Source organism: Rhipicephalus microplus, chromosome X, assembly GCF_043290135.1.
Source record: "Rhipicephalus microplus isolate Deutch F79 chromosome X, USDA_Rmic, whole genome shotgun sequence".
NCBI lineage: Eukaryota > Metazoa > Arthropoda > Arachnida > Ixodida > Ixodidae > Rhipicephalus > Rhipicephalus microplus.
In genome coordinates this window covers 35,627,078-35,654,164 of record NC_134710.1, presented here as the reverse complement: position 1 = coordinate 35,654,164, position 27,087 = coordinate 35,627,078, and the positions used below count along the sequence as shown (strand labels likewise).

General features: G+C 43.5%; 1 protein-coding gene across 5 annotated transcripts in view; it reads right to left on the bottom strand.

The window, feature by feature from the left end:
* The window catches only part of LOC119175797 (uncharacterized), a 172,972-nt gene that overhangs the window by 25,647 nt on the left and 120,238 nt on the right, over window positions 1–27,087 (bottom strand). For all 5 annotated transcript variants that reach the window (XM_037426773.2, XM_075876208.1, XM_037426774.2 and 2 more), the window contains 3 exons: window positions 20,510–20,902; window positions 20,244–20,424; window positions 9,203–9,267 (listed from right to left, as the gene is read on the bottom strand). In XM_037426773.2, coding sequence (XP_037282670.2) covers window positions 9,203–9,267; window positions 20,244–20,424; window positions 20,510–20,902 — 639 coding nt within the window. The remainder of the gene's footprint in view (window positions 1–9,202; window positions 9,268–20,243; window positions 20,425–20,509; window positions 20,903–27,087) is intronic.

The following is a 27,087-nucleotide window of genomic DNA, read 5'->3' as shown; positions in this document are numbered from 1 at the left end:
GGACACGGCGCAGGGAATCTTCTTCACCCTCTTCAAAGCTGAAGAAGAGACGCGCCACATTAAGTGCCTCCATCACCGCAGAAGCTGACGGGCGCACAGGCACTTCGTCATTTTCGTCTTCCTCACCTTCTGGCTCTTCAGCATCAGGCTGCTCACCGGCTACTTGAGCGATAATGTCCTCATCAGTCAGGGCACCACGCACCGATGCACCGGTGTCAACTTCAACATAATCGGCAAAACGTACGCCCCGAAGAGTGTCGCGCAATGCCGCTGGCATGAGCTCCTCAGCCCCATTCACGTCGACGTCACAACTATCCTGCGCACTTCCAGCTGCAAATCCACTGTGGCGGAAACAGTTTGCGATTGTGGTCGCGGTCACCTGTTCCCATGCGCGCACAAACATGTGCATGGCAGTGAGCAGCGTAATGCCGAAGTCCTTCCTGTCGCCCGTGCACAAAATCATTCGTGAACAAACAATGTGCTCGAGGAACAAAGTGACGCTGCCCGGAGCAGCCTAGGACTGCTAGGACTACTCCGCCGACTCCTCAGCGTCCCGTGGGTCCCGCGTACAAGTGGCGCCAGGCGCTAAGATAGCGGGGCTATGAAAAAAAAAATTGCTCCCTGGATTTTGGAGGCCATACTTTGCTCGCCCTTTGCTCGGAGGCCACTTGAAGCTCGAAAAAACTGGTCGTGCCACCTATCGTTCGACCGTAAAAGCTTCCACTAGTGTTTGATGATGATGACGCTCAGCGGCGCGCGCTTCGAATTATCCGTAGAGGCAGCAATTTCTGTTCGAATTAACGAATCGTTTTACACAAGGTCTCCTATGCACTGCGGACCAGACTGCGGCGACCATTTCGAATTATCCAAAATTTTGAATAAATGAGGTGTGAATTAACGAGCTTTCACTGTATGTGCATTAAAGTCTGCAATAACCAGATAGGGCTCAGGTAGTTCATCTATAAAAGACTGAAATTCGTGTTTTTCAAGGCGGTACAGTGGAGGTATGTAAAGATAGCAGATGGTGATGAGTTTGTTCAAAAGAGCTGCTCGAACAGCCACTGCCTCAAGGGATGTTAGCAGTGGTAAATGTGTACATGCAACACTCTGATCAACTATAATGGCCACCCCACCAGATGATGCTACAACATCATCGCGATCCCTTCTGTATATTACATAACGATGTAGGAAATTGGTATTCTTAGAGTTTAAGTGTGTCTCTTGTACACACAGCACTTTAGGTGAATGTTTGTGTAAGAGTTCCTGGATATCGTCGATGTTTCTAAGCAGTCCTCTGACGTTACATTATATAATTTCTGTATCCAATATGAATGTAAATGAGTGCTGTGTCTAATAAAACAACTGTTGGATTAAGTCAGGAGCCCTTGTCAGGCCCCCGTGATGATGGTTTTTGACTTTCTGGCGCGATCTAGAGAGCTGCGCCTGGCCTTCGGAGCCGAAGACACCATTAGACTTGCTGCTGTGTCCTTGTGTCCATCACCTCGGACGAGGTGCTGGATGCCCGCTCGCCGTACACGCGTGCGGGCACGGAAGTCTTGGGGCTATCCGTCAAAATCCCCCTGGGGCTATCCACCCTGCGGCTTCAAGTCCGGAGGCCTGCACGCCTTTTGGTGGCGGAAGAGCCTGTGCTACTTCTGCTGAGGGGGTAAATTGCACTGTTGCCAGTCCAATTTGTGTGGTACGTGTGGGCGCCGCGGATTTTGGTGGCACTGCCCTCTTTCATGGCACCTCCGCGAGTGAAGGACCCTGCAAAGATAGATGCTTGTGTGCCTCCCTAAACGAGATGTTTTCATTTACTTTGAGTGTATTTCTTTTTCATGTTTCCATGTAGGACTTGTGCGGGAGTAAGCGGGTGTCCACGTCGCTGTTTGCGCGGTGGGGAGTTTCTTCACATTTGTCTCCAGCATGATTGTGCGATATACACTTTGTACAGGATTGACGGCCGCGGCAGCTCTGAGAGCCGTGGCCGAAACGCTGGCACTTAAAGCAACGGCGTGGGTTGGGGATGTAGGGCCGAATCTTAAAACTTCAGGTAGCCTGTTTCGACATATTCTGGAAGTGTGCTTGTGTAAAATGTAAGAATGAGGTGCTTTGTCGGAGTTTCTTTGTTGTCACGCCTGATCTTGATTCTCTGTACATGCGTTACATGCTGTTCGTTCCAGCCCTCGAGAAGTTCGCTCACTGTCAGGTCGATTAAGTCTTGATCAGACACTATGCCTCGGGAACTGTTCAGGGAACGGTGCAGTGTGACAGATACAGGTGTGGTTCCGAAAGAGGTGAGTTTTGAAAGATTTTCGTACTGCGCCTTGTTTTGGACTTCGAGAAGAATGCCGCCACTAGCCATGCGTGTAGCCTGATAACCTGGACCAAAAGTATTGGTGAGGCATTTTGATACAACAAATGAAGAGATTGTTCTTGCGTTTTTTTGTGTTTTACAGTGAATCACATGGAAGCGCGGGAAGATTTCTTCGGGTTTTAGGAAGACATTCAGCATTCTTTCAGTGCGCCCCTTCTTAGGGAGGGGGGGCAATCAGACAGCTTGGGAAATAAAAAAAGAGGCCATAAAATAACTATAAATTCAGCAGCCATGCCAGCCACCCACCATGAAGCCCAACATGGGGACGTGGCAGCGCAAATGTAAAAAGGCATGCCAGTTCCAGCTGTACAAAGCCACTATAACCCAATATTATGTGACCAAGAGAGGGCACATACACAAGGTTCACCCTTGCTGTGTGGAAGAAGGAAATAAAAAGAAGTGAGGAGATCACAGGAAATATTGAAAAAGAAAAAAGACGAAGATGTAGGGAGAGAGAGAGATAGGAAAAGGCAACTGCCGGTTTCCCCTGGGTGGGTCAGCCCAGGGGTGCCGTCTATGTGAAGCCAGGGCCAAAGGGGTGTGTTGCCTCCACCGGGGGGCCTTCAAGGTCCAATCACCCGGCATTGGCTCAACCCCCAGGTTCCCCTTTCCCCTGGACACGGCAAAGCCACACACGGCTAGGCGTGGGAGAGGTCTGAACCCACCTGGTAGCTTTGATTCGTAGTGTCGCTACACACCAAATGCCTGCTTGCACCGACGACTCTGCGGGGGCAAAAACCCGCCAAGAGTGCCCAAATAAGACCCCTAAATAAGTGTTCGGGGTTAACACTGGCATAGATCAGTGGTATAATACTGGACTGGCACGCAGGGGTGTCGAGTTTGAATCTCATTGTGTCGGTGTTTTCTATTTGCTTAGTTTTTCTTTTTTCTTATTTTGCACAATAGTGATTGGACACTGGTAGCAGTGGCGAGCAGCTACAGCACTAAAAACGACGCTTGTGATCTCCTAAGGACTTTCTCTGTACAAAATTACTGAAGTTGAGCATCATGGTGGTTTCATCTTTGATGAGTTGGCTGAAAATATTGCTTTTAACTCTCTCATTACGGCGAGAAAATACTTATTTTTCTTATGTCTCCAAATATAAGAAGTAGGACTTCTAAGCGAAGAAAGGTTGACTCCAATAACGAGGAACTGCACAGTGTTTAAACGGAAGTTGCGCAAGTTCGACTAACTGTAACAGCAGCTACAATATCTCAGAGGGCATGATGCAAGATGACCCTTTTGATAAATACTGGGGGAAGCACACCATCCGAACGTCATAGAACGTCAAACACGTCATACGATACTGTTGTATGATTCTCAAGGTGTGCATGAATTGCTTGAACTGTGCTTTTAAAAATAAACTGTGTTCAGGTAATGCTTCCACTCTTCATTGCATGATATATGTACAGTGGTGCTCAATATGACTTGCAACATGGAAGCCATGGTTGAGGGCGCCCCAGCTAACGCTGTAATGCCGGCAAAAGTGAAATTGGTTTTGTGAATATCAGCAGTACAAACAGTTCTCACAAAAGTGATTATTTTCTATGTCGACGCCACTGTGCAGTGCTGGCAACGCTTTGCACGACTGTAAAGGGTGTTCTTGTAAAAACAGAGGATGTTAACAGCATTACTAATATTCAGGACCTCCAGTTCAAAATGTATGCCATTATTCCTTGCGAGGGGTTTGAGATAGAAATAGAAATACAAATAAAAACAAAACACACTCCTTGGAAGGAAACTGCACAGCCTGACATGTTGTGCTAGAGCCCAGAACTGAACCTGATGATTGCAGTGCAGGTTCGAAGGCTGTTGATAAAAGAGATGTCATGTACTATAAGCCTACAAGAGTGAGACAGTTGAGAGCTAGCCTAACACAGAAGTTGACGCGAAAGAAATGTGCATCTGCAACGGCCAAAGTGCAGCAATGCTAAGTGAAGCGATACAATACAAAAGGTGCAACAGGACAACAAAGAAGTAGCTCTGGTTTTAAAGAAAAGCTACAAAGCCTACCAAGCAGGAATTGTGCAGGTACGTGAATGCTTTGGAGCATCGAAACAAATAAAAACAAACGGGATGATATCTCAACAAGAGTGGATGCTTGAGCGCATTTTGATATGCATATACGATGTTTTTCCCGTTGAACTGTAAGGGTGTGTCAAAATAAATGCACTTTTAAAGCTTGTGCAAAATACACTTTGCCTTTCGATGTTTAAGTTACACAAAATGAAGCGGTCAAGTATGTTTGCTGACGCTTCTACATGAACTGAAACGTCACGGAAAACACTGCCACACCAAAGTGAAAACTGCACGAACGTTATTTTGATGCCAAGCTCACGGCAGGTCTATCTTCCAGCGCCTCAAGGTGCGGGGGGCACACGCAGCTAATATACAGGAAAGCACACGCAGCTAATATACAGGAAAGCAAGTTCAAAACATATTTTTAGGTGCAAATACATGCTTTGCAGTGAGCTGCTAGACAAGTGCCAACTAGCCTTAGTTTTAATCTTCATGGTATTGCAAAATAGCAGCAAAAAACAACTGCTATGCGCACGCACGCCTGAGGAAGGCATCTCGAAGCCGAGAGCTGCGCCACCCAATCTACAATCTGGACGAATTCTCGCTCTCTCTCCGCCGCCACAATGCGGACACCACTCCTCCTAGCTCCCACAGTTGGTCATGCACGCACAAAGCTAGCTGACGCCATTTTGTCGTTGTGTTCCCATGCTTGACTGTTCTGTCTGCAAATTTTAAAGTGATGACCCTCAGAAAGCAGCCTCAAGTCAAGGAGGCTTTTGGGGCAGACAGCTTCTCCGACTTCATGACATTTGACAACAACGTCCTTGATAATGAAGAGCCGACTGACAGGAGGCGAGAGCTACGATCGAAGGTCGTTCTGAGCTGCCATCAGACAACGACAGCGAGCACGAAGAAGAGTCCCCCGCAGTCAGGCTGACTTCGCAGCAGGTGATTGACCCCATTGATGAAGTGAAGGAATACTTTCGGCTGCAGCTAGACAACTGCAGTGTTGAAGTGTTACAGTTGAGTGAAGTGCAGCGCAAGGTGATAACAGCATCCCTCAAGGGTACTCATCAAACGCTGATCACTAATTTCTTTTCAAAGTACTATCTGTCAATAAAAAGTTTGTGCATTAGATGTTTGTCACTCATTGCAGTAAAGTTGTTAGGCACCTCAACATATGTTTTGAAAGCAAGACGTTCCGGTGCGCCGAGCAGGTGAGTTCTGCTGTCAACTTAGAATATTATTAATGTGAGAGGTGCCTTGGTGCTGCTAAGCTCAGAACTTTCTGATGAGCTTGTTGCCGTCTGGCAATCCTTCCAACGAGGAAGGAGGTTCCCGGCAATAGGCGACCCCACTTTGGCAGATATTCCTTTTTGTCCTCACAAATAGGAATTTATTCCCAACCCATCAACAGGAGCACATGAAAAAGCCTACTAGGAAAGTTTCATTATCGGGGTAAGCTTTGTTGCTGTGCAGGAGCCACATGGAGTCTCTGCATCTACTGTACCGGCACTGCCCTGCAATTCTGTTAATAACCGCTGCTAGTAGAACTGTGCGCCACCACTCGTTTTTGCTCATGCTGTTCGTCCTGCCGCAGAAGTTCCGAGAGAAACCATGCCGCCACCACACAATAAATGCGGCGCACTGCTCGAGCAGGGAATCTGGGCACAAAATACACAACTTCACCTTCTTTTCTGCAGCTTTAAGATTCCTCAGAGCGGCATTTGTGGTGTCTCTACTGCTCTCATGTGTTCGTGTTTGCATACCCTGCCCATATAAGGGCCTTAAAACAACTTCTGAAGTACCACAGTCGAGCGTGTTATTGTCTCTTGATGTCTCTCATTCTTTTGGTACCGTTCGTGATGCAAGAATGGTGATTCACGTGACATGATTGGTGCACATACTCTAATATAGTTCGTATACGAGAAATATCACTTGTAAATTCTTTTCAACTCTGCTGTGCCATAACTCCCTCTCCCCAGGTTCTCTCTCTCTCTCATGTCTCGCACGATTATCATGCGCGATGAACTTGTGATTTCGCTGCATTTTGTAAGTTTCTTATTGTCTTATTGCGCAAGTGGAAATAACAGTGCTCGAAAATAAAAGCTAAAATTTTGATAGGCTAAACCCTTAGCGCTCACATTGCCAACGTGCTTTATGAAGACATTAATGTCAAACAGCCTCAAGAATTGTAGTGAAGGGAGTATAGTGCAGTGTAATGAAGAACCAAAATGAAGGAAAAGGCACCAATTCATTTCATTTTCCCAACAGACAAATTCTTCACTGTGAAGACAACGTAGCTTTCCATACAAAAGGCCACCCCCTTGGACGGTTTTTGTATATTTTTCGATTCCGAGAAAAATTATAGGGACACTTTCTAGAGGCATTCATCTTCGCTGTCTTCTACAGGCTTTCGTTGTCACAGTCATGTTCCTTGTTAAGTCCCAATCAATTACTTTTTGTATGCTCACTGTATGCTGTTCCTGTGGATAAATTCTCGCAAGCACTAGCAAAGAACACTGCTGAAGCATACTGCACGGAGGGCACATGCGATAACATCACTCCCCCGCGATGCCTACTGTCGATTGCTCCTCAACCGGAAAGAAAGCACTGTCTGTTTTTTGCTGGACAAAGAAGTATGAAGAGATACACATGTAGGAGGCTGTGTGGCTTAATCCGCAACTGTGAACTTTGATTATAAGGGCAGGGTCGCAAGTGCTGGCATGCGCGGGATATTTCCCGCGCATGCTACTGTAGCACGGGATCTTTCCGCAAACATCATCAAACAACTCGTGTGCCCCTTTACACGCTATGTTAGCACTGTGCGAATTATGCTTTTTTTGCCGGGAGCAGCCGAATTCCCATACAGTAGCATTTTACAGTTTTGAGATATAAGATGAAAAAAGGTTAGGTGCAGCCTAAGTTCGTTGTGGGACTGCGTGCTCTTATCGGGGTCTGAAATATGAAAGCATCAAAGGGTTTTCTGAACATAAAACTGTTGAAGTCGCCTCGAACTTAGCGTGTTCTTCTCAAAGACTTGAGATCAAACCTGTTTTGAACTTCCTTCAAGTTGATGACACTTCCATACAAGACACTTTAGCCTCATCTTTTGAGGAATTTGAATGTTGTGGCGAATTTTGCAATGTAGATGTGCTCCTTCTTATGATAATGCCTATTGAAGTATGTTCCACAAAAATATATTAAATGGAACTGAAGACACCCATGCTGCCATAAAGATATTATTTATCTCACTCGTCGCATGAAGCGCTTATGTAAGAATCATTATTCTAAGTGTAACGACAATGCTTCTTCATTTAATGCACTGAAAAGTAAGTTACAATCTTAAATCAAGAGACTAGAAACTACTACTTTAACAATGCCTTTGCTACACTTACGAAAAAAATAAATATGGGTTCTAGAGGCCGATTAGTCCTGCATCGTCCATGCGTTAGTTTATTCTTGATGGCCAATCCTCTTCAAATCCAGATGCTATAGCAAATGTCTTTAATAATTACTAAAACTGTTTTCTTTTTCTACCAAGAACGGCATCACTCCATTTTCCACATGCAGCAAACTACCTGCTCCATGTATCTAATTTTGAATTAAGCTCCTCTGGAGTACATAACCTTATACTAAATCTTGGAGTTTCGAAAGAATCTGGTCCAGACGGCATTCCACATATGTTTCTAAACTAGTATTTAGAATGATGTGTTGACTATCTCACTGTAATACTTTTTAAAAATTCTGCAGTCCCCAGCTATTGAAATTAGCAAACATCGTGCCAGTATTTCAATCAATCAATCATCTTATTTTCCACTTTAGCAAGTAGAGGGCATGGGAAGAAAAAGCTCCTGCGAGCTTGACTAAGCTTGACTAGGTTCGGAAACAAGGAAATAATACCAAACTATAGGTCGACATCTTTTCTTTTTTATCAGCTCTAAGCTTTTATAGCATATCATTAATAAATTCATTGTGAATACCTAAATACACGAAATATACCTTCACGATTACAGCATGGCTTTCGTGCTGGTTATTCTGGTGTTACACAGCTGCTTAAATTTACGCATGACATCGGTTCTTCCTTTAACAACCGAAAACAGGTTGATGTCGTATTTATTGAATATTCGAAGGTGTTGACCTACTTTACCATGCTGAAGTTTTAACTTTTTCACAAATCTTTTTGCCAACAACAAGCTGGTTCAATGGATAGCAGATTCCTTGCTGTTGTGCTCAAAAGTTTTTATGTTTAACCATGCGAGGTGATCTGCCATACAGAGGGAACAGCGGAGCATGTTTAATCTGCTTGGCACTACCGCTGACCGGCTGCTGCAACTAGTTTTGGGCAGGCATGGCCTCCAAGATGGAAGCAGCAAGGCTCGTTTCTCTCCGGCCGTCCTAATCGCCGCGCTCCCCAACATCACGTGCCCGGCTACAGCGAGAGGGTGCAAATTCTGCTGGTGGCGGAGTCCGTAACAGACAGGAGAGTGCACGGGATTCCAGCGTGCACTTTTTTTTTTTCCGCGTACGAGCAAGACTCACTGCCAGAATACTCTGGCTGAACTGAAGGAAAGTATTTTTTTGTTACTACATATATTTTGGTGCAATTTCCAAAGAAAAGCATGGCAACTGCTGCATTTTCCCGATTGGTAATGATTACTGATGATTGGAATGATTTGCTGATTGAATTTCTTCCAATTTGATTATCGTACTCGTTATCAAGATAATGATTCAACACTCAAACTGAACTGCATGAACCCTTTAAAAGAGATCGACAGTTGGTAGCTGCCATAACCACAACTTACCCTCAAGTGTCAATGCTTCTTGCAAACACTGGCACAGCTTCATCACACAGTACGGCTTGGTCAAACTGCAGAGACAAATTCTACTGTCACAAAACAAGTGTGTTCTGCACAGGATGCTTGGTCTTTGTGGAATTCAAAAGTTTTTGTGCTCTTCCCTATACAAATTGCTTACGATTTTCATTTAACAATGGCCTATTCTTTAGTCAACATAACACATGCCTCATGTAATTTTTTATTCTATGCTGAACAGAAAGCTCTTAAGATAGTGCAACAGCTGTCTTACATACAACTATCAGTGCCAGCATGTTATCACTCATATGCAGTAGAACTCTTTAGCCTGGTACATTGATCTCAGCTAAACAAACCACATCTCACAATGGCTCCTTAAAATGCCAGCAAACAGAAATTAACAATCTAGCATTAATACCATAAACGTAGCATTTTGGGAAACGTGCGGCACCTACAGGTGGCGCAGCCGTTTACTGCATGAATTAAGACCTCTCTATTTTTCCAAGGTAACGCAAACCATTGTGCAAAAAAGAAAGGGTGAATTTCCTCTCCGCCTCTACATCTCTCCCCTCTTCTTCGTCCTTCTGTGCTCTCCTATTGGGCCAGGCCCCACACCTGACTTGCTATCCTGGATGACCCCTCTGCTGTTGCCACTGCTCTGCTTCGCCACTTGCATGTCAACATGCTGCGCTGTTGGCTGCTCGAACAGCATTGCAAAGGGAGACAAAATTTTTAAGTTCCTCAAATGGCAAGCAATATGGTTTTATCACATCGAGAAAAACAACTTCAATTGCCACAAAGGGAAGCTTTGTTGCTTAGTCAATCAATACTAAATACTTTCATGCATACTTTGCAATCAAAATCATTCAGATTAAGCTAGGGCTCGATACTGATGTCCTAAAGTTAAAAAACAAAACAGAACAGCATGACATTACTGGTCACGCTTTCTCGAAAACAGCATCAACATCACGATTCTTAGAGTTGGCAATTTATCAATCGTTTTGAGAAAACTTACTGCAACGTTTCAGAAAAAAAATTGTGCAAGAACTCTGCTTCTTCACTCAGCTCTGGCACGGCGTAGATTTTACGAAATTCAATTGTCACAAGCCATTGAAGCTTACTCTGGGAAAGTTGGAAGTCTTTTTTTAAGCAATAATTTTGCCAAATTACATAACTAGAAGTTGGTGATGGGATACACTCATTAAAGGAAGAGACATGGCAAGTAAGTAACATCGTATGATGGGCACACCTTACTTAGCAATGCTACAAAGTGGTCCGTATACAAACTATAATTTTGAACGCATGTTTGTTCTTTATCTCTGATTATTTTTATCATGAGCTATATGTTCATTTCAGGTGCATGTAAGTGATCTAGTTTTTGTGCTGTCGATTTTCATGCTCTTAAGTTAATCAAAATTTCTCAGTCCTTTTGTAACCGATTTTTTGTGTTGAATAAGAATTATTGTAAAACAGTTGCTGTATTGTTGCTCTTCGATGTGCTTTATCATTTCGTTTCACGTTTTAAGTGCACAATTGCTCTGTAAGTACACCCGAACATATCCAGAGCAAGGATGCCATACTGTTTTAGTTTGCATTTTTGTTTACGCAGGAAGCAAAATCTTTTGCAGCATACTTTGCCCATATTTCGTTAGACAAATTACAGACGGTGCAATGGAGAATGTATTTTTAAAAAACACTTAATGGGCAATGAGTTCGAGCCAGTCATTCTGGAAAGAGCTGGCCGCAAGAAGCTAAAGCCCAATGCAGTTCCCTCCCTGTGTAGTTGTATGTATGTACTTGTGATTATAAAGGAGTGCCTGTACTTTACATAACAATTACAAATGTGCTATGACATAATGTACAATGGTTGTTTTGTTGCAATGTCTCATTTCATATGAAAATTTGTCAATGAGAAAGAGTCGTTACTATTCACTACAATAATTTGTTAGCTTTACTTCAATAGTCATAACTTGGTGATTAATAAAAATAAAAGTTATTTGCATTTGAAGGATACATTACTGATAGAGCCACTTGTCAGCTGTTCACAACCAGTCAGTCGCGCATGCGGGAAGGTGTGTTCGTGAACTCACCATTAACCAACTAACCAAAACAAAATGTCCATGCTCTCTTTTAAGCAAAAGAGTGTCTCAAGCATCAGGAATACCAGCATAACATCTCATAAACTGAGAACACTAAAAGACTCTCCAAGCTAGGTCACTGGTGCTACTGGCTTAAGCTGCTTTGAAGCAGCTTTTGGGGCAAACAAAAATGCGTTCTGGAGCAGCGAAACTGAATTGATTGATTGATTTGTGGGGTTTAATGTCCCAAAACCACTATATGATTATGAGAGACGCCATAGTGGAGGGCTCCAGAAATTTCGACCACCTGAGGTTCTTTACCATACACCCAAATCTGAGCACACAGGCCTAACAACATTCCCGCCTCCATCGGAAATGCAGCCGCCGCAGCCCGGATTCGATCCCGCGACCTGTGGGTCAGCAGCCGAATACCTTAGCCACTAGACCACCACGGCGGGGCAGCGAAACTGGATTTCGGAGCAGATATTGCTAGAGTCAATTTTTAGGCACTTATAGTGTTCACAAATAAATTTGTAAACAAGTGTTGCATAGAGCCGTGTAGAGCCGACATTCCTACCAGCAGTCTTGTCTTCCTCAAAACAAAACTGTTCCGTTTTAGCCTTGAGTCTGCTAGTTGAAACGTCGGCCTGACAACACCTCTGTTTACGGATTTTTTCATCCACTCCTTCCCGACGTTTTTTTTATGTGTTCATGACACACGAATGATAAAATTACAATGTGCTTGAAGGCATTGAAGCTATTTCAGATGGGGCTGTGGTGATTTGATTACTTGAGCAGAATAAAAAGTCATGAATCTTTTTTCAGACCATTTCCCGGTCCCTAGAAAGTCAAAAAATGGGCATTCATTGCGTCCCAACCATCCATGGTTTCAACAGTGACATTTGGCCCAGTTTGGCTTGGCTTGGCACAGGTTGCGTTTTACGCAGGTGCACCGCGATGTCATTTTCAACGGGAGAACCTCAAGTAGTTTCGTTTTTGAAAGTCAGAGCTCGCCCTTTGGCACAGGTTGGGCACAGGCTTGCCAAATGTGGAAGAAACGTAGTAGCGTGTAGCAGCCAGGGTGATTGGTGTCAGTTTGGCGCTATTAGCGCAGCTAGCATCACTGTAGGTGCACGAGGCATGCGCAGTGAAACCAAGAAGATTTCCCTAAGGGGAAAAATGAGCATGGAGGAAGAATGCGTGTGAGGGGTTTTTAGCAAATAGCATATTTACTCACGTAATGAACTCACTGTTCTTTATAAGAAAATCAGGGCAAAGTTGGGATTGCGTTTATTATGCAGGGAAAATTTTATGAAAACTTTTTCGGTATGAGCGAAAAAATGCGGTAATGCAAAAAAAGTTATGTCGCTAAGCTTCTTTATTGGTGGTTGAAGGCGCTATCTCCTGCAAGCTGTTCCTGCGCCGCCTGTGCATGCCATAAAAGCCTTTCGTGACTATCTTTTCTCGCAATCGTATAACCGCAACAGTATTATCTGTTGTGATCTCTACGGCGCCCAGAAGCGTGCCCTACAACGCCACAACGCACTTTGCCAACTTCGTGACAACCTCGCACGACAAGGCGACGATGCTGTTGACATTGCAGCAAGCAACCAACAGTGCAGCAAGCTACCACTGAAGCATCAAGACAAACTGTCAGTAACAAGGTTAATGGCAAGATACGGCGGCATTCTCGCTTGCAACCGAAGTGAGAATCGGGGACCATGTTGCGGAAACAGTCATGATTTTTTTCTGGGCGACAAGCGATTTCTTTCTGGTTTTACAGAAACCTGCGACGTGATGGCAACGAATGGCCCTTTGCGACATTCATAGCGACAGCGAATCCTGTCGTCGTCACTCGAAAATTGCATGCATGTGGTTGGACCTTCAAGTTTCGAATTTGCAGGAAGCGATCGTCGGTTGGCGCAGGAAGCTTCATGACCTTCACTCGCTGTGTGCTTGTCAGCTACGATATCTCTACACTCGCATCATTAGTGAACCTCGCTATGACGCATAGATATATTACCTGCCCTAAGTAGACATAGTCTTTTACAACTTAAAGTGCACTATTACCTATCTCGAAGCGCTGCTCTTTTCCGAGGTTGTACATTACTTTCGCTTCCTGTAGATTCATTTCAAGACCCACCTTTCTGCTCTCCTTGTCCAACTCCGTAATCATGAGTTGCAATTCGTCCCCTGAGTTACTCAGCAATGCAATGTCATCGGCGAAGCGCAGGTTACAAAGGTACTCTCCATTAACTCTTATCCCTAACTGTTCCCATTCTAGGCTTCTGAAAGCCTCCTGTAAGCACGCGGTAAATAGCATTGGGGAGATTGTGTCCCCCTGCCTTTCACCCTTCTTGATTGGTATTCTGTTGCTTTCTTTATGAAGCACTATGGTAGCAGTTTATCCCCTGTAGATTTCTTCCAGGATGTTTATATATACTTCATCGATGCCCTGATTCCGCAGTGTCTGCATGACGGCTGATATTTCTACTGAATCAAACGCCTTCTCGTAATCTATGATGGCTATGTATAGTGGTTGGTTATATTCTGAGCATTTCTCTATTACCTGATTGATAGTATGAATGTGGTCGATTGTTGAGTAGCCCGTTCGAAATCCTGCTTGTTCCTTTGATTGATTGAATTCTAATGTTTTCTTTACTCTGTTACCAATTACCTTTGTAAATAGCTTGTATACTACAGAGAGCAAGCTAATCGGCCTGAAATTTTTCAAGTCCTTATCAACTCCTTTCTTATGTATTAAGATGATGTTAGCATTCTTCCAAGACTCTGGTACTCTTCCCGTCAGGAGACACCTCATAAACAGGGTGGCTAGTTTTTCTAACACAATCTGTCCTCCATCTTTCAGCAGATCTGATGTTACCTGATCCTCACCAGCAGCTTTGCCTCTTTGCGTGCTCTCCAAAGCTTTTCTGACTTCTTCTATCATTACTGGTGGGGTGTCATCTGGGTTACTGCTAGTTCTTATAGTATTAAAGTCGTGGTTGTCCCGGCTGTTGTACAGATCTCTGTAAAACTCCTCTGCCATTTTAAATATCCTATCCATATAGGTAGTTATTTTGCCTTCTTTGTCCCTTAGTGCATACATCCGATTTTTGCCTATTCCAAGTTTCCTCTTCACGGCTTTGACGCTTCCTCCGTTTTTCAGAACGTGTTCAATTTTCTCCATTTTATACCTTCTTACATCGGATACCTTACGCCTATCAATCAACTTCGAAAGCTCTGCCAGTTCTATTTTGTCTGTTGTACTTGAGACTTTTATGATTTGACGCTTCTTAATGAGATTCTTCGTTTCCTCGGTAAGCTTGCCAGTGTCCTGTCTAACTACCCTGCCGCCAACAACTTCCACTGCACACTCCGTAATGATACTCGTTAGATTATCATTCACTGTATCTATGCTAAGGTTGGTTTCCTCACTAAGAGCCGAGTACCTGCTCTGAAGCGAGACTCTCAGTTCCTGTACTTTCCCTCTCAGTGCTAGCTCATTGATTGGCTTCTTGTGTATCAGTTTCTGTCGTTTCTTTCTCAAGTCTAGGCGAATTCGAGACCGTACTATTCTATGGTCACTGCATTGTACCTTGCCAACCACTTCCACATCCTGCACGATGCCTGGGTGTGCACTCATTATAAAGTCTATTTCGTTCTTATTTTTGCCATTAGGGCTCCTCCATGTCCACTTGCGGTTTCCTCGTTTTCGGTAGAAGGTATTCAAAATCCGTAAATTATTGCATTCTGCGAATTGTACTAGTAGCTCTCCTCTGGCGTTTTCAGTACCGATGCCATAATCTCCTACTGCCTGGTCTCCAGCCTGCTTCTTCCCTACCTTTGCATTAAAGTGTCTCATCAGTATGGTATACTGTGTTTTTACCTTACTCATTGCCGATTCCACGTCTTCATAGAAGCTTTCAACTGAAGCGTCATCATGGCTGGATGTAGGAGCGTAAGTCTGTACCACCTTCATCTTGTATCTTTTATTCCGTTTAATTACGATACCTACCACTCTTTAATTATAGCTATAGTATTCCTCTATGTTGCCAGCTATGTTTCTGTGAATTAGGAACCCCACTCCCAGTTCTCTTCTGTCAGCCAAGCCCCTATAGCAAAGGACGTGCCCATTCTGTAGCACCGTATAAGCCTCGTCTGTCCTCCTAACCTCACTGAGCCCTATTATATCCCATTTAACACCCTCTAGCTCCTCGAATAGTACAGCTAGACTTCCCTCACTAGATAAGGTTCTAGCGTTAAACGTTGCCAAGTTCAGGTTCCAATGGCGGCCTGTCTGGATCCAGAGATTCTTAGCACCCTCTGCTGCGTTGCAGATCTGACCGCCGCCGTGGTCACGGCCCTCACGGACTGAGGGCCGTGAGTTATTTGACGTATGCATGTGGGACGTAGTGGCCAGATACTGCACCAGGGTGGCCAATCCTTCTCTGGTGAGGGAGTGCGTTCCCGGCGGTGGTTGCCGGTGAGGCCGCACCCCAGGCCTCGTAATGCAGTTGTTCCATCACCACGCGGATTTTTTTTTATTCGGTTGGGAACTGCGCGGCACCGGGATTTGAACCACGGACCTTTTGCATGCGAGGCGGATGCTCTAACTACTACGCCATCGCTGCTAGAGGCAGCATTGAGGCCATTCAAATGTAAATAATAATTTCAATATTACACGGCTAAGCCGCAGAATTGTATATAATCAAATCAACTGCATACAGTTACATGTAATCAACTGCACGGTTGAATAATCTTGCAATTTAACAATTCCAAGCAAGCAGCCCTACCCGAGTAAGCCCTTTTGAGGACTAGTGGTGGCATACTGACACCCGAAAGACTTTTTTTTTTTTTTTTTTTTTCGGATAGCCAAGGCTCCTTTTGTCAAGCGTACAGATATCTTGTCAGCCCGCCTTCCCATGCCACAGCTAATTTCAAATTTTTCTGTCATTCCACACCCGATCAAGCAGCACATCCACAGTGAGTTGCTTTTAAATCCTCGAATTCTACGCAGCTGCTCAATTTCTAAGCACCTGAAATTTGTCTTCAAAATTTAATTTTTTTGGCACGCATAATGATCGCACCTCATGCTTAATCCAATACACGCAGGACGACTTTCAGAATGCCGTGAGCAAATGGCTTTCGAGATCTGTATTCCAAAATGGTACCTATCACGACAATGTAGACAGCGAAAGTAAGCCATCCAAGATCTGTGTTTATTACTAAGAGCTGTTGCATTTCTCCATCAAAGGTTCTTCCATGCCACAGTTCCTGTGGTATAATCGCATTGTCCCTCCCTGCAGTGGTCTAGTAGCTTAAGAACTCTGCTGCTGATGCGTAGGTCGCGGGATTGAATCCCAGCTGCATTTTCGATGAAGGTGAAAATGCTGTAGGCCCGTGTGCTCAGATTTGGTTGCACTTAGTATTGCATGGCGACGTTTTCTGTGCAGTAGTTTAGCTCCGTTTTTAGATGTTGCTAGGGCTGCATGAGTCATTGAGTAACTTTGCAACATGCCAGCTTTGTGCGTGATATCTCAGCGGTCACATAGCTCAATAAAACGGCGTGACATGGCTTCGCTTGCAAGAACAATGCTAGCTGTTAATGGCAACGACAATACAGTGGGAATAATTTTTAAAATTCTCGTAGTCCACGAGAAATTTTGCCTGGCATGTGAAACTTATTTCTTACTAATATTGTTTACGAACTGCAAGATACGATGGAAACGCAGCAGCAGCGTACAAATGAGAATTGCTGCATCTGTCAATAGCTTTCTGCCAAAGACTTGACTGCAGACTCATGATCACTTTACTGACAGTCCAATCTATTCCTTTGGCAGCACGGAGAGTAAATTCACAGTGAACTTATAGCTAGAGCATACGTAGTTCATAAACGTGCCTGCAGGATCATTTGCTCCACGCAGCATAAAACAATCCCGTGTTTTCGCCGGTCTCTCAAGTATGACCCCGGCAGAAAATAGAAAAGCTTTTGAGAAGCGTAGCTCTTACAGTGAATAGTTAATGGCACAGTTTACAATGCAGCAATCATACACGGCATTGTGAAGCACCGCCAACAATCTGACATGGCTCCACATTTTTGGGTGTTCTGCTGTAAGGAGCTCGCCAATTCCTTTCGTTCACTCCTGCAGCACGGTGCCACCGGCTCAGTGCATTATTTTCCTATTATCAAGTAGTATTACGGGCAGATGCGACTCTAAAAAAAAAAAGTTGCGTTAGTCTGTAGCCTAGGTGAATGAAATTTTTGTTGTATATACATAGGCTTTTGTGTTGATTACAAATATGTAATTAGTTTTATAGTAAGTTGCAAAGTTTTCATTTTATGCTACTCAACTCTTATCGTCCTAAGCCATTAAAAGCCCATACTACTCTACCATAACTGGAGAATGCAAATAACTATCATAGAAGTACATATGAGACATTTTAATAGACAAAAAAATTTGTACTAATATGAAATTCTCAGAATCCTTAGACCATATTAATTGCTTACTTTAGCTAATAGTTATACAGGCAATGTCAAGTTTTAAAAGAGATGCTTGCACCCTTCAAAGCAACAAAATATGTGGGCAAAGTTTCATATCGATCAAGCAATCAGATGTACCCAAAACATGCTGTCCAAGCTCAAGAAGTTGCCCAAAAATGGATCTTGAGGAAAATGCATTTTAAAGGTAAAAGAGATAGCTCATTCACAAAGAAAAGATATGTTTTTAAGATGATTTCTTCTATCATAAAAGCTTGGCAATCATGGTTACTTTGCACTTGGCAATCATGGTTACACCGTGCATATTTCTTTTTCTGGCTAAAGTAAGAAGCATAATGGGTGAGCGGGATTCCTTTCATTCAATAGCCTACACATGTAATGCACAGATCATAGCACTTACTGCAACCTGGTTTCATTCCAATATACATAACACTTAAGCTATCAATGATTCACCCCAGTACTCTTATCGCTGTGACCACACATCTCGTCATAGTGGGGGCGTCCTACACTCCAACCTTGGTATAACGAACTCGGATATAACGAATTATAGATTATAGAACAAAGTGAGGGATGGCTCTGTCATAGGTAGAGCAGGAAATATATGTTTATAACGAATTTTTGAATAGAACAAACTATTTTTGCAGCACATGTGACTGTTATAATTAGATTTCAATGTAGCTGTTTACAAAAGTCTTACGCTGTTAACATAACAGATCTTGAGGTTGTCTGAGCTTCTGTAGAACTACCGGAGTATGCTACCACCCTCCCAATATTTCTGTCGATTTCATAAATAATCTGCTTGACACGATAAATGCAGCGTATAAACGACACACGACGACCTTTGTTCTGCTTTCACCTTCCCAAACTAGTACCTCAACCGACAAGAATTATTGAAACCACTGCAAGTATCCTTGATTTAGTGCTTCCTACTCAGCCCTACCTCGCCCTAGACGTCACGTACTTACACGGGCTCAGTCAGCATTTATCGCTTTCCTTCGACATTCTCACCACTTCTCCACCGGCTCAAATAAAGTCACTTCCGTGAACACATCCGTAACTACAAGAAAGCTAACTTCGATAGCATAAACCTGGAGCTTGCCAAGTTTCTTTATTTTTTCACTGACGGTTTCGATAATCACTCAGTAAGAGTAAACTAAAATCTTTCCGCAGATAAACTTAAGGAAATGACGAACAAGCATATAAAGCTATGAAAAATCTCAATCTCACGAGCACCATGGTACAACTTATACCTTAAAAGGTTGTCTAACAGGAAGAGACATTTTTACGGCTCTGCTAAAATATCTGGTACTAATGAAAGGTAGGAAGCCTAGCGTAATACCAATTACACTTACGTATCTACCCTTGCAAGTGATATACACAACTTTCTTGAAAGTACTCTGCCTAACATTCTTACCACTGATACCAAAACGTTAAATGAGTTATGAACCCGATCCTTCAGATGTTATTACTTAATAAGCAATAATGGTTTGGCTACAACAGATGCAGAATGCCCAACAGTATTGAACTCCACTTCCTGCAGAAATTTTGTTCAATTTACCAACACCACTTTTCCAAAAACACATAACAAATATTTCACTTTGAACCCTATAATAGTCGTACCTTACAGCATAGAAAAAAACATCTTGGACAATCTCCCGCTAAAAAAAACAATGTGTAGATGCGAAGCAGCGGGTGCGAACACGTACACTGGCGGCGACGTTGATGCTGGCGCTTATCAAGCGAAAGCGAAATAAAGACTCCCTTGACTGAATTTCGAATGCACCATCCATTGCCTACATATACTGATGGCCAGTGAATGGTTGTGGAGCGCGAGCAGTCAATTATTTACTAGCAGACACTGCCTGTGCCGGCCATGCGAGATGAAAAAGGGGGAGGGGAGCGACAGTTTTGCGCGTGTCTTTCTGGACCGGCGAGAGATGTGAGCATGCGGCACTAGACGCCAACATGCGCAGTGGGGGTGTACGGAGGGACAGCATTACACAGGCTAGCCAAAGAGCTGCTTCGCATCTAATAATCGACATGCTGAAATAATGTTCCAGCCCATGCATTCATTAACTAAAAATAACTGGAAGGTGCTAGAACTTACTGTTCTATACTGCTTTCTAAGGTTTTTAGCAGACTCTCAACACTGGTATTTTGCCTACTGACTGGACAATTGGGAAGGTGCTCTTGATGCACAAATCAGGTAATGAAAATTCACCTCTTAATTACCAGTCTATATCATTAGCTGGATTTTTACTTCTAATCACACAGGGGTAGTGGAGCAGGGTGCTGAAAACAGAGCACAAACTCCACTACTGATTATAGAAGTGTGCAGAACGGTAAATGGTATTAGTAAAGTCTGAAAAAAAAAAAGGGGGGGGGGGGGGGTTGGTACTACTCCGGCCAGATATTGAGCAAAAACCATATGAGGCAACCTTGATAAACTCACGCTATTTCTGCTGATGCTCCATGCTCATCAGCAGTGATGATCACATCATCGATGGAAGCAAATGAGGCTGTGTTGTAGTAGATGAGCTCTGGAGTTGTTCCTTTAGGTAGACCCTTAATCCAGACCCGAGTTCCTCTGCCGGAAGTAACATCTTGCTTCTTTGCGACAGAAGCGGAAGCATCTGGGATGGCAGTGTCAGCACATAGAACCACTTTAAGAAGCTGTTTGAGCAGGACTTCAGATTCTCTTAGAAGAAGTAATCTTACCCTTTTCAGCAGCTGTTGAAGACGGAGCAATCAGAGTGTCAGGATCAGCTTCTTTTGAGGACGTCTTCTTTGGCTTCTCCAGCACAGAATCGGAGGCATCAGGATCAACCATAATTAGGACCTTGGTTTTTTTTAAGGCTGTCATCTTCTGCTTCTCAGACAGAGCAGCGGCTGTTTTTGAGTTGGGAATGGATGCCTCCGGAACCAACTTGATGGAATCAGGAACCAAAGAATCAGGGGCAGCAAGTACAGCACTGGAGACAGGCGTCACCCACCCAGGCTCTGGAGTTGCATTCGAAGGCGTTACTTCAACTGCACTTTCATACACCAGGTCTGAACTCGATCCCGATGATGAAATGCATGATTCATAAACAGAATCCGGATCAAATGGCACTGTAAGAGAGGAACAATATTTTTTTATTTATTTATTTACAATACTGCTAGCCCTTGCGGGCTGTAGCAGGGGTGGGAGGTGAACAGGTTAACAATACACAAACAATGTTAGGCAAAAAACAAGTCCAGCCGTCGTTGAAAATCCTGTGAGGATCTACATCCTGTAAGTACCTCGGGAGGAAGCGCATTCCAGTCAACAATAGATCGCACCAGAAACGAAAACTTAAATACATCCACCCGCGGTACATAAGCTTGGACAGAAAATGAGTGATTGGTACGAGCCGATACTCGTCCTGGGGGGCGCAGGTATACACTGGGATCCAGCTTGTAGTTTTTATGATACAGGTCATAAATAAATTTTAAGCGAGCTATTTTTCTACGTGTAGCTAACAAATGAAGGTCAGCCCTAGCAAGCAAAAGTGATACAGACTGTGTTCTCATGTAATTTGAATAAATAAACCTCGCGGCCAATCTTTGTACTCGTTCAAGTTTGTTAATTTCAGTTTTAGTATGCGGATCCCAGATGATAGCTGCGTACTCCAGCGTTGGTCTAACAATAGTCTTATACGCCAACAATTTAACAGAGGGCGGTGCATTACGGAGTTTCCTTCTCAGAAAATTCAGCTTTCGCTTCGCCAGTCCTGTAATATTGTCAATATGCTTGTCCCACTTTAAACTGCTGGATATGGTAACACCTAAGTATTTAAGCTCATTAGAACTCTTAATTTCTCTATTGTTTATTGTGTATTTATAGTTAAGGGGGGTTTTTTTATTTGAAATTGTCATGCACACAGTTTTATCAAAATTAATTTTCATGTCCCATTTTTCACACCAGTTGTCAATACATTGAAGAGCATCATTGAGGAGCATTTGATCAGAAACACTTTTCACATGACAAAACAAGAGACAATCATCTGCATATAACCTTACATCAACAAAAGGAGGCACAACCGTTGCAATATCATTCACATAAATTAAAAAGAGTAGAGGTCCCAACACGGAGCCTTGTGGCACACCTGAGGATACGCGTAAAAGAGAAGAACGTGCGCCACTTATTTCAACAAACTGCAACCTATTGCGCAAGTACGCTTCAACCCATCTTACAATTGCGGGATCAATACCAAGTATTAACATTTTTTGAATAAGCTTCTGATGACATACTCTATCAAAGGCCTTAGAGAAATCAATTGCTATGACATCGACTTGTTCTTTTGAGTTTATCGCTGTAGCGAAAGCATGAACAGATTCAAAAAGCTGAGTGACGGTTGAAAGGCCTTTTCTAAAACCGTGTTGCTTATTATAAAACAGATTATTGTTTTCTATATATTGAAATATATATTTTGAAATTATATGTTCTATTACTTTGCATGCCGTGCATGTGATAGAAATTGGACGGTAATTACAAACATTAAGGCGGTCACCAGCTTTGAAAATGGGCACAACTCTTGCTAATAACCAATCAATCGGAACAGCGGCAGTACACAAAGATAAATTAAAAATTTTAACTAAGAAACTAGAAACCCAATCAGAGTAGCGCCTCAAAAATTCGATGGGAATCATATCCGGACCAGGTGATTTTTTATGATCCAATTCAAGCAGTAAAGCCATTACGCCCTCTTTAGATACGGTAAGAAGATTGGAACTAGTATCATCGAACGTACAGCCTTTTTTTGAATGATCAATACTTGGAGAAAAAACGGTACTGAAGTAATGATTGAATGCTTCGGCAATCTGAATCGGTTCGCTATAGGAGGTCCCGTCTATAGAAAGCCCAGTTATTTCAGACTGCGAACTGGACAGGTACCGCCAAAATTTCTGGGGAGAGTTGGATATGTATTATATATTAGTTATATTAGGGAATATATTAGTTAGAAAATTACTTTTAGATTGCTTGACTTCTCTTCGTACCTGAGCACTAATGTGAGCAATAACAGACGAGTTTCTTGGTATTTTCTGACGGGCGCGACATAGTCGTCATTTTAGGTGAATGATGCTTCTGGTAATCCATGGGTTAGCTTTTGCAGTTCTCTTTTCTCTTTGGGGAACAAAACGGGACAAACAGTCGTTTACTACCTTCTTAAAGTATTCCCAGAGGTCATTTACATCATCTGTAGGCGGGATAGCGTCAAAAGCCATTTCTAAGTAATCAAGAATTGAGGTATCATCTGCGGCCTGAAAATTGTACACCTTTACTTTGGTTATTTTTTCTAATTTTTTATTTGGTTTAAGAGTTGCTGCAACCACCTTATGATCCGAGATTCCATCCTCGATACTTATTTCATAATCAAACACTTCCTGTGACAAAAATAGTAAGTCCAACAATGTCTCGGTTTCTCCTTGAACTCGAGTGGGCTTGTCAACCACCTGAACCAAATCGTACTTGATCATGATGTCAAGCAGATTTTCTGCAAGAGGCCTGTTAAGCGGCCCAGCAACTCGTGCATTCCAGTCAACACCTGGTAAATTAAAATCGCCTGTGATTATTACTCTGCTTCGTTTGTTTGTCATTGTTAGCAAGTAGTCATCCAATTTCTCAAAAATATCAACTGAAGTTCCGGGGGGCCTATAGAGAACCCCTATAAGTAACGTGATATCTCCCATAAATAATTTGCACCACACGTTTTCACAGTCTTTAATGGGCGGCAATAATTCGTACCGAAGAGTTTTCTTAATCAGTAAAGCAACGCCTCCGCCTCGGGTTAGTCTGTCATTACGCAGTACATGAAATGAAATGTGAAAAACATCCGTATCTGCAACATCCTCTGTTAGCCAAGTTTCTGTTACAGCCACGAGGTCAGGGTCATAAATTAGTGTCAACGATTCTAGTTCTTCCGTTTTTTTCAAAACGCTTCGTGCATTCACGTTTATCAGCTTTATGTCGCACTGCTTCTTTTGTCAGACCGGGCTGCGTGCTTCGCTTTGAGCGTTCTTAACTTTCACGCGTGTATGGGAACGGGAATCCCACGTATAAGCAGCGTCGTCGATGTAAAGCTTATCTCGAACAAGCCTCACCTTCGCACCATTGCGCCTATCATCAAGAGCAGAGCGCCAAAGGGACTTCCTTTTTTCTAATGTTTCTTTTGAGTAGTCGTAAGAGACTGCGATATTAGTACCTCTCAATTTTTTGCAGCTCCTAAATATGGCCATCTTTTCATTGTAGTCATAAAATCTTACAATTACTGGTCTGTCCTGTTTGCTTTTCTTCTGACCAATGCGGTGAATTCTTTCTACTGAGGACACTGTAACACCAAGGCGCGCTGAGAATATGTTTTTTAATACTTTCTCTTGGAATATAACAATTAGTTAATATCTGCACACTCACAAGCTCCTTCAAGACACTAAAGGCCTCATACACTAGCACTTCTAAATGCTCCAGAAATAATGTGAAGCCCTATAAGTCTACATATAACTATTTTCGGGAGACTTCAACACTTATAACTTGGGGCTGTATTCACAGTTGTAAATATCCCAATATTGCTTTCAGTGTGCATCTGCCGCAGTGAACCGCGGCGAGAGAGTACGCGCGTGCTATTCCCGTGCTTAATTTTAGAAAACAGCTCGTGCAGTCATTGCACCAGAAATGCTGCATTGTGGTTTAGATAAAAAACAACTTTGAAGGTTATCCTCCCAGGAAATCTCTTGAAAATGGAGAGAATCTCTGCACTGGGACTGCACTTATGCTTACAGCGACCAACAGACAGTGATATGTGTCAATGGAGATTCCCTCATCAACCTTTTCCGATTTCTGGCTCGAATTTTTGTGAAAGTGCAGGCCGACATGCCTCCATTGATATGTGTGTGCTGCGTCGATACCACACTGCCCACTTCTGCAGTAGGAAAAATAGAGACCCGTATATAGCTGCATGAATGTTTCTTCTGTCCTGGTATGTATTGCCGATGCGCAGTATGTATGCACATGGACGTTGATAAAGCAAACCACCTTGCCTTCTCTTGGAATCCAGTCTGTGATCCTTAAAAACCAATTGTTATCTTGCCTTCGAGCTACACGCCTTACCCATGACCATCTCTTCTTGATTTGGACTACGCCCTACCCATGACCATCTCTTCTTGATTTGGACTATGACGTCCTCAACACCTGTTTGTTCCCCAATACACTCGGCTCTTTTCTTGTCGCTTAGAGTTACACCTGTAACTTTCCTTTCCATTGCTCGTTGCGTCATCCCAAACTTAGGCTGAACCCTTTTTGTAACCCTCCAGGTTTCTGCTCCACAGGTTAGTGCCGGAAAGTGGCAGCCTTTGAAAATAAAAAAATCGAGAAAAAGTCTACTTTTGGAAAGCCACATATTTAGGCAGTACGTGCCATAAACAACTTTTTCTGTAAATATTAACTAACTCATCACAAAACTGTTTTAAATAAAGTTTACAACAAGCCGCCGCAGCCCTCGAGTGATACGAGAGTGCTCAAAATAGCCTAAATTGGCGCGATCGCAGTTTCTCGAGCGCTTGACAGAGCTCCTCTATTTTGGTGTTATTTTGTTTGTGACTTCTTACACTTTCTTTTCCCACCACCCACGGTGACGGCGGCAGCACAGGAGAGGAGCAAGTTGCACATGATTGGAGGTGTAGTGAAAACCTTTTAAGTTTCCCGCAGCAGAGACAGGCCACCGGGATTGGGTGATGCTCACGCTCCTCAAGGACAAGAGGGATCTTGCGACTGCAATTGGCTGTTGTGTGCGATGGCGTAGTACTCTTGAACATAATGCGGCTTTCTGTTGTCTGCTGCTTCTCTGTCCCCGGCATTTTCTTTTAGTTCCGCTCGCTATCGTCTATCATTGCAGCCGTTCACAGACCATCCGCGTTTCAAACGTTTTTACGAAACTATTTTCAAACTGACAATTTTCAACTGTCTTTATGAGACTCTTGTTGCATTTGCCCACAATGCGTCCAACGAAAAGGAAAACGCAAAAACTGTTTGGTGCAAGGAAGCGATATATGAAGCTTGTCTGCATGGCGAGGCTCTCCGCTCGCACGTGCGCCAACAGTGTAGGGCAGCCTTTGTTATATCTACGCAAGAGTGTGGTTGCATCGACATGCCTAGACACGGGACTCCTGCTCAATCAGTGCAAAAATTTAATGTTGCAAGTGCGCCTGGTGTCTCGTCCTCATCGATAGAGGATTCCACATCCGCTCTTTCATCAGCCTCCGAGAGTGCGATCGTGTCAACTGTGCACTTGCGAACACGTTTTCTGACGCGCAAAAAGAAAAAGGTGGCGGATCAACAATGCGCTGCTGTTTTAAAAAAAACTCGGCGCTATGCTAGCAACAGAGCGGAAATTTCAGGCAATGAAGTGCAATCATGAAGCTGCCAGCACAACAAGTGAAGGTGAAGAATTTCTTGTGCAAATGATATGCCTAGACAACCTTCTATCTCGAACCCCGGGCCAGCGGTGCCCCGAGACTGGGATGAAGGCACGAGGAGGCACCAAGCTTGGACGCTACAAAGCTTGAGCTGGTATGCTTGCATTGTGGAGTAGTTGAAAGTTCGTGGAGTTCTGCTCGTCAGGATGACTCAAGGCCTTTTAATGTGAATGTTAGAGCCATGATGGCAACAAAACTGATAGGCAAGGAGCAAACAGCTCTCAACGACTTTTGGGCAGCAATGAACGTGTCCCATCATGGCATCTATCACAAGACTTTCCAGAAACACCTGAAGCAAGTTCAGGGTACCGCAGACACAAGGCATAGAAAATTTCTATGCACAATCTGCTTCTGCGGTAAAAGCCACTTACAAAGAAATGGATGAATCTTTCCCTAATGATATAACAATGAGTTATGATGAAACGTGGCAGAAGCGTGAACCCACATCCCATATTGGAGTTGGGACAGTAATTGAATATCATACGGGCCTCATCTTGGACGCTGTTGTTCTGTCTAACCAGTGCTTTGGTTGCAAAGTAGGGCCAAAGCCTGGAGACGCAGACTATGCATGCTGGCTGGAGAATCATGTGTGCCAGAAAAACATCGGCTCTAAATCGGGGAGAATGGAAGTTGAGGCAGCTATCATCTTTTCACGCTCACTCTCAAAGCACAATCTCCGTTATAACGCTCTTGTCTGATGGAGATACTGCCACCTTCTCTGCCCTTGTACAAGAAAATGTTTATGGGCTGGTCTCTATTTCAAAAGAGGAATGCCTGAACCACATGCAGAAGAGGATGGGGACAGC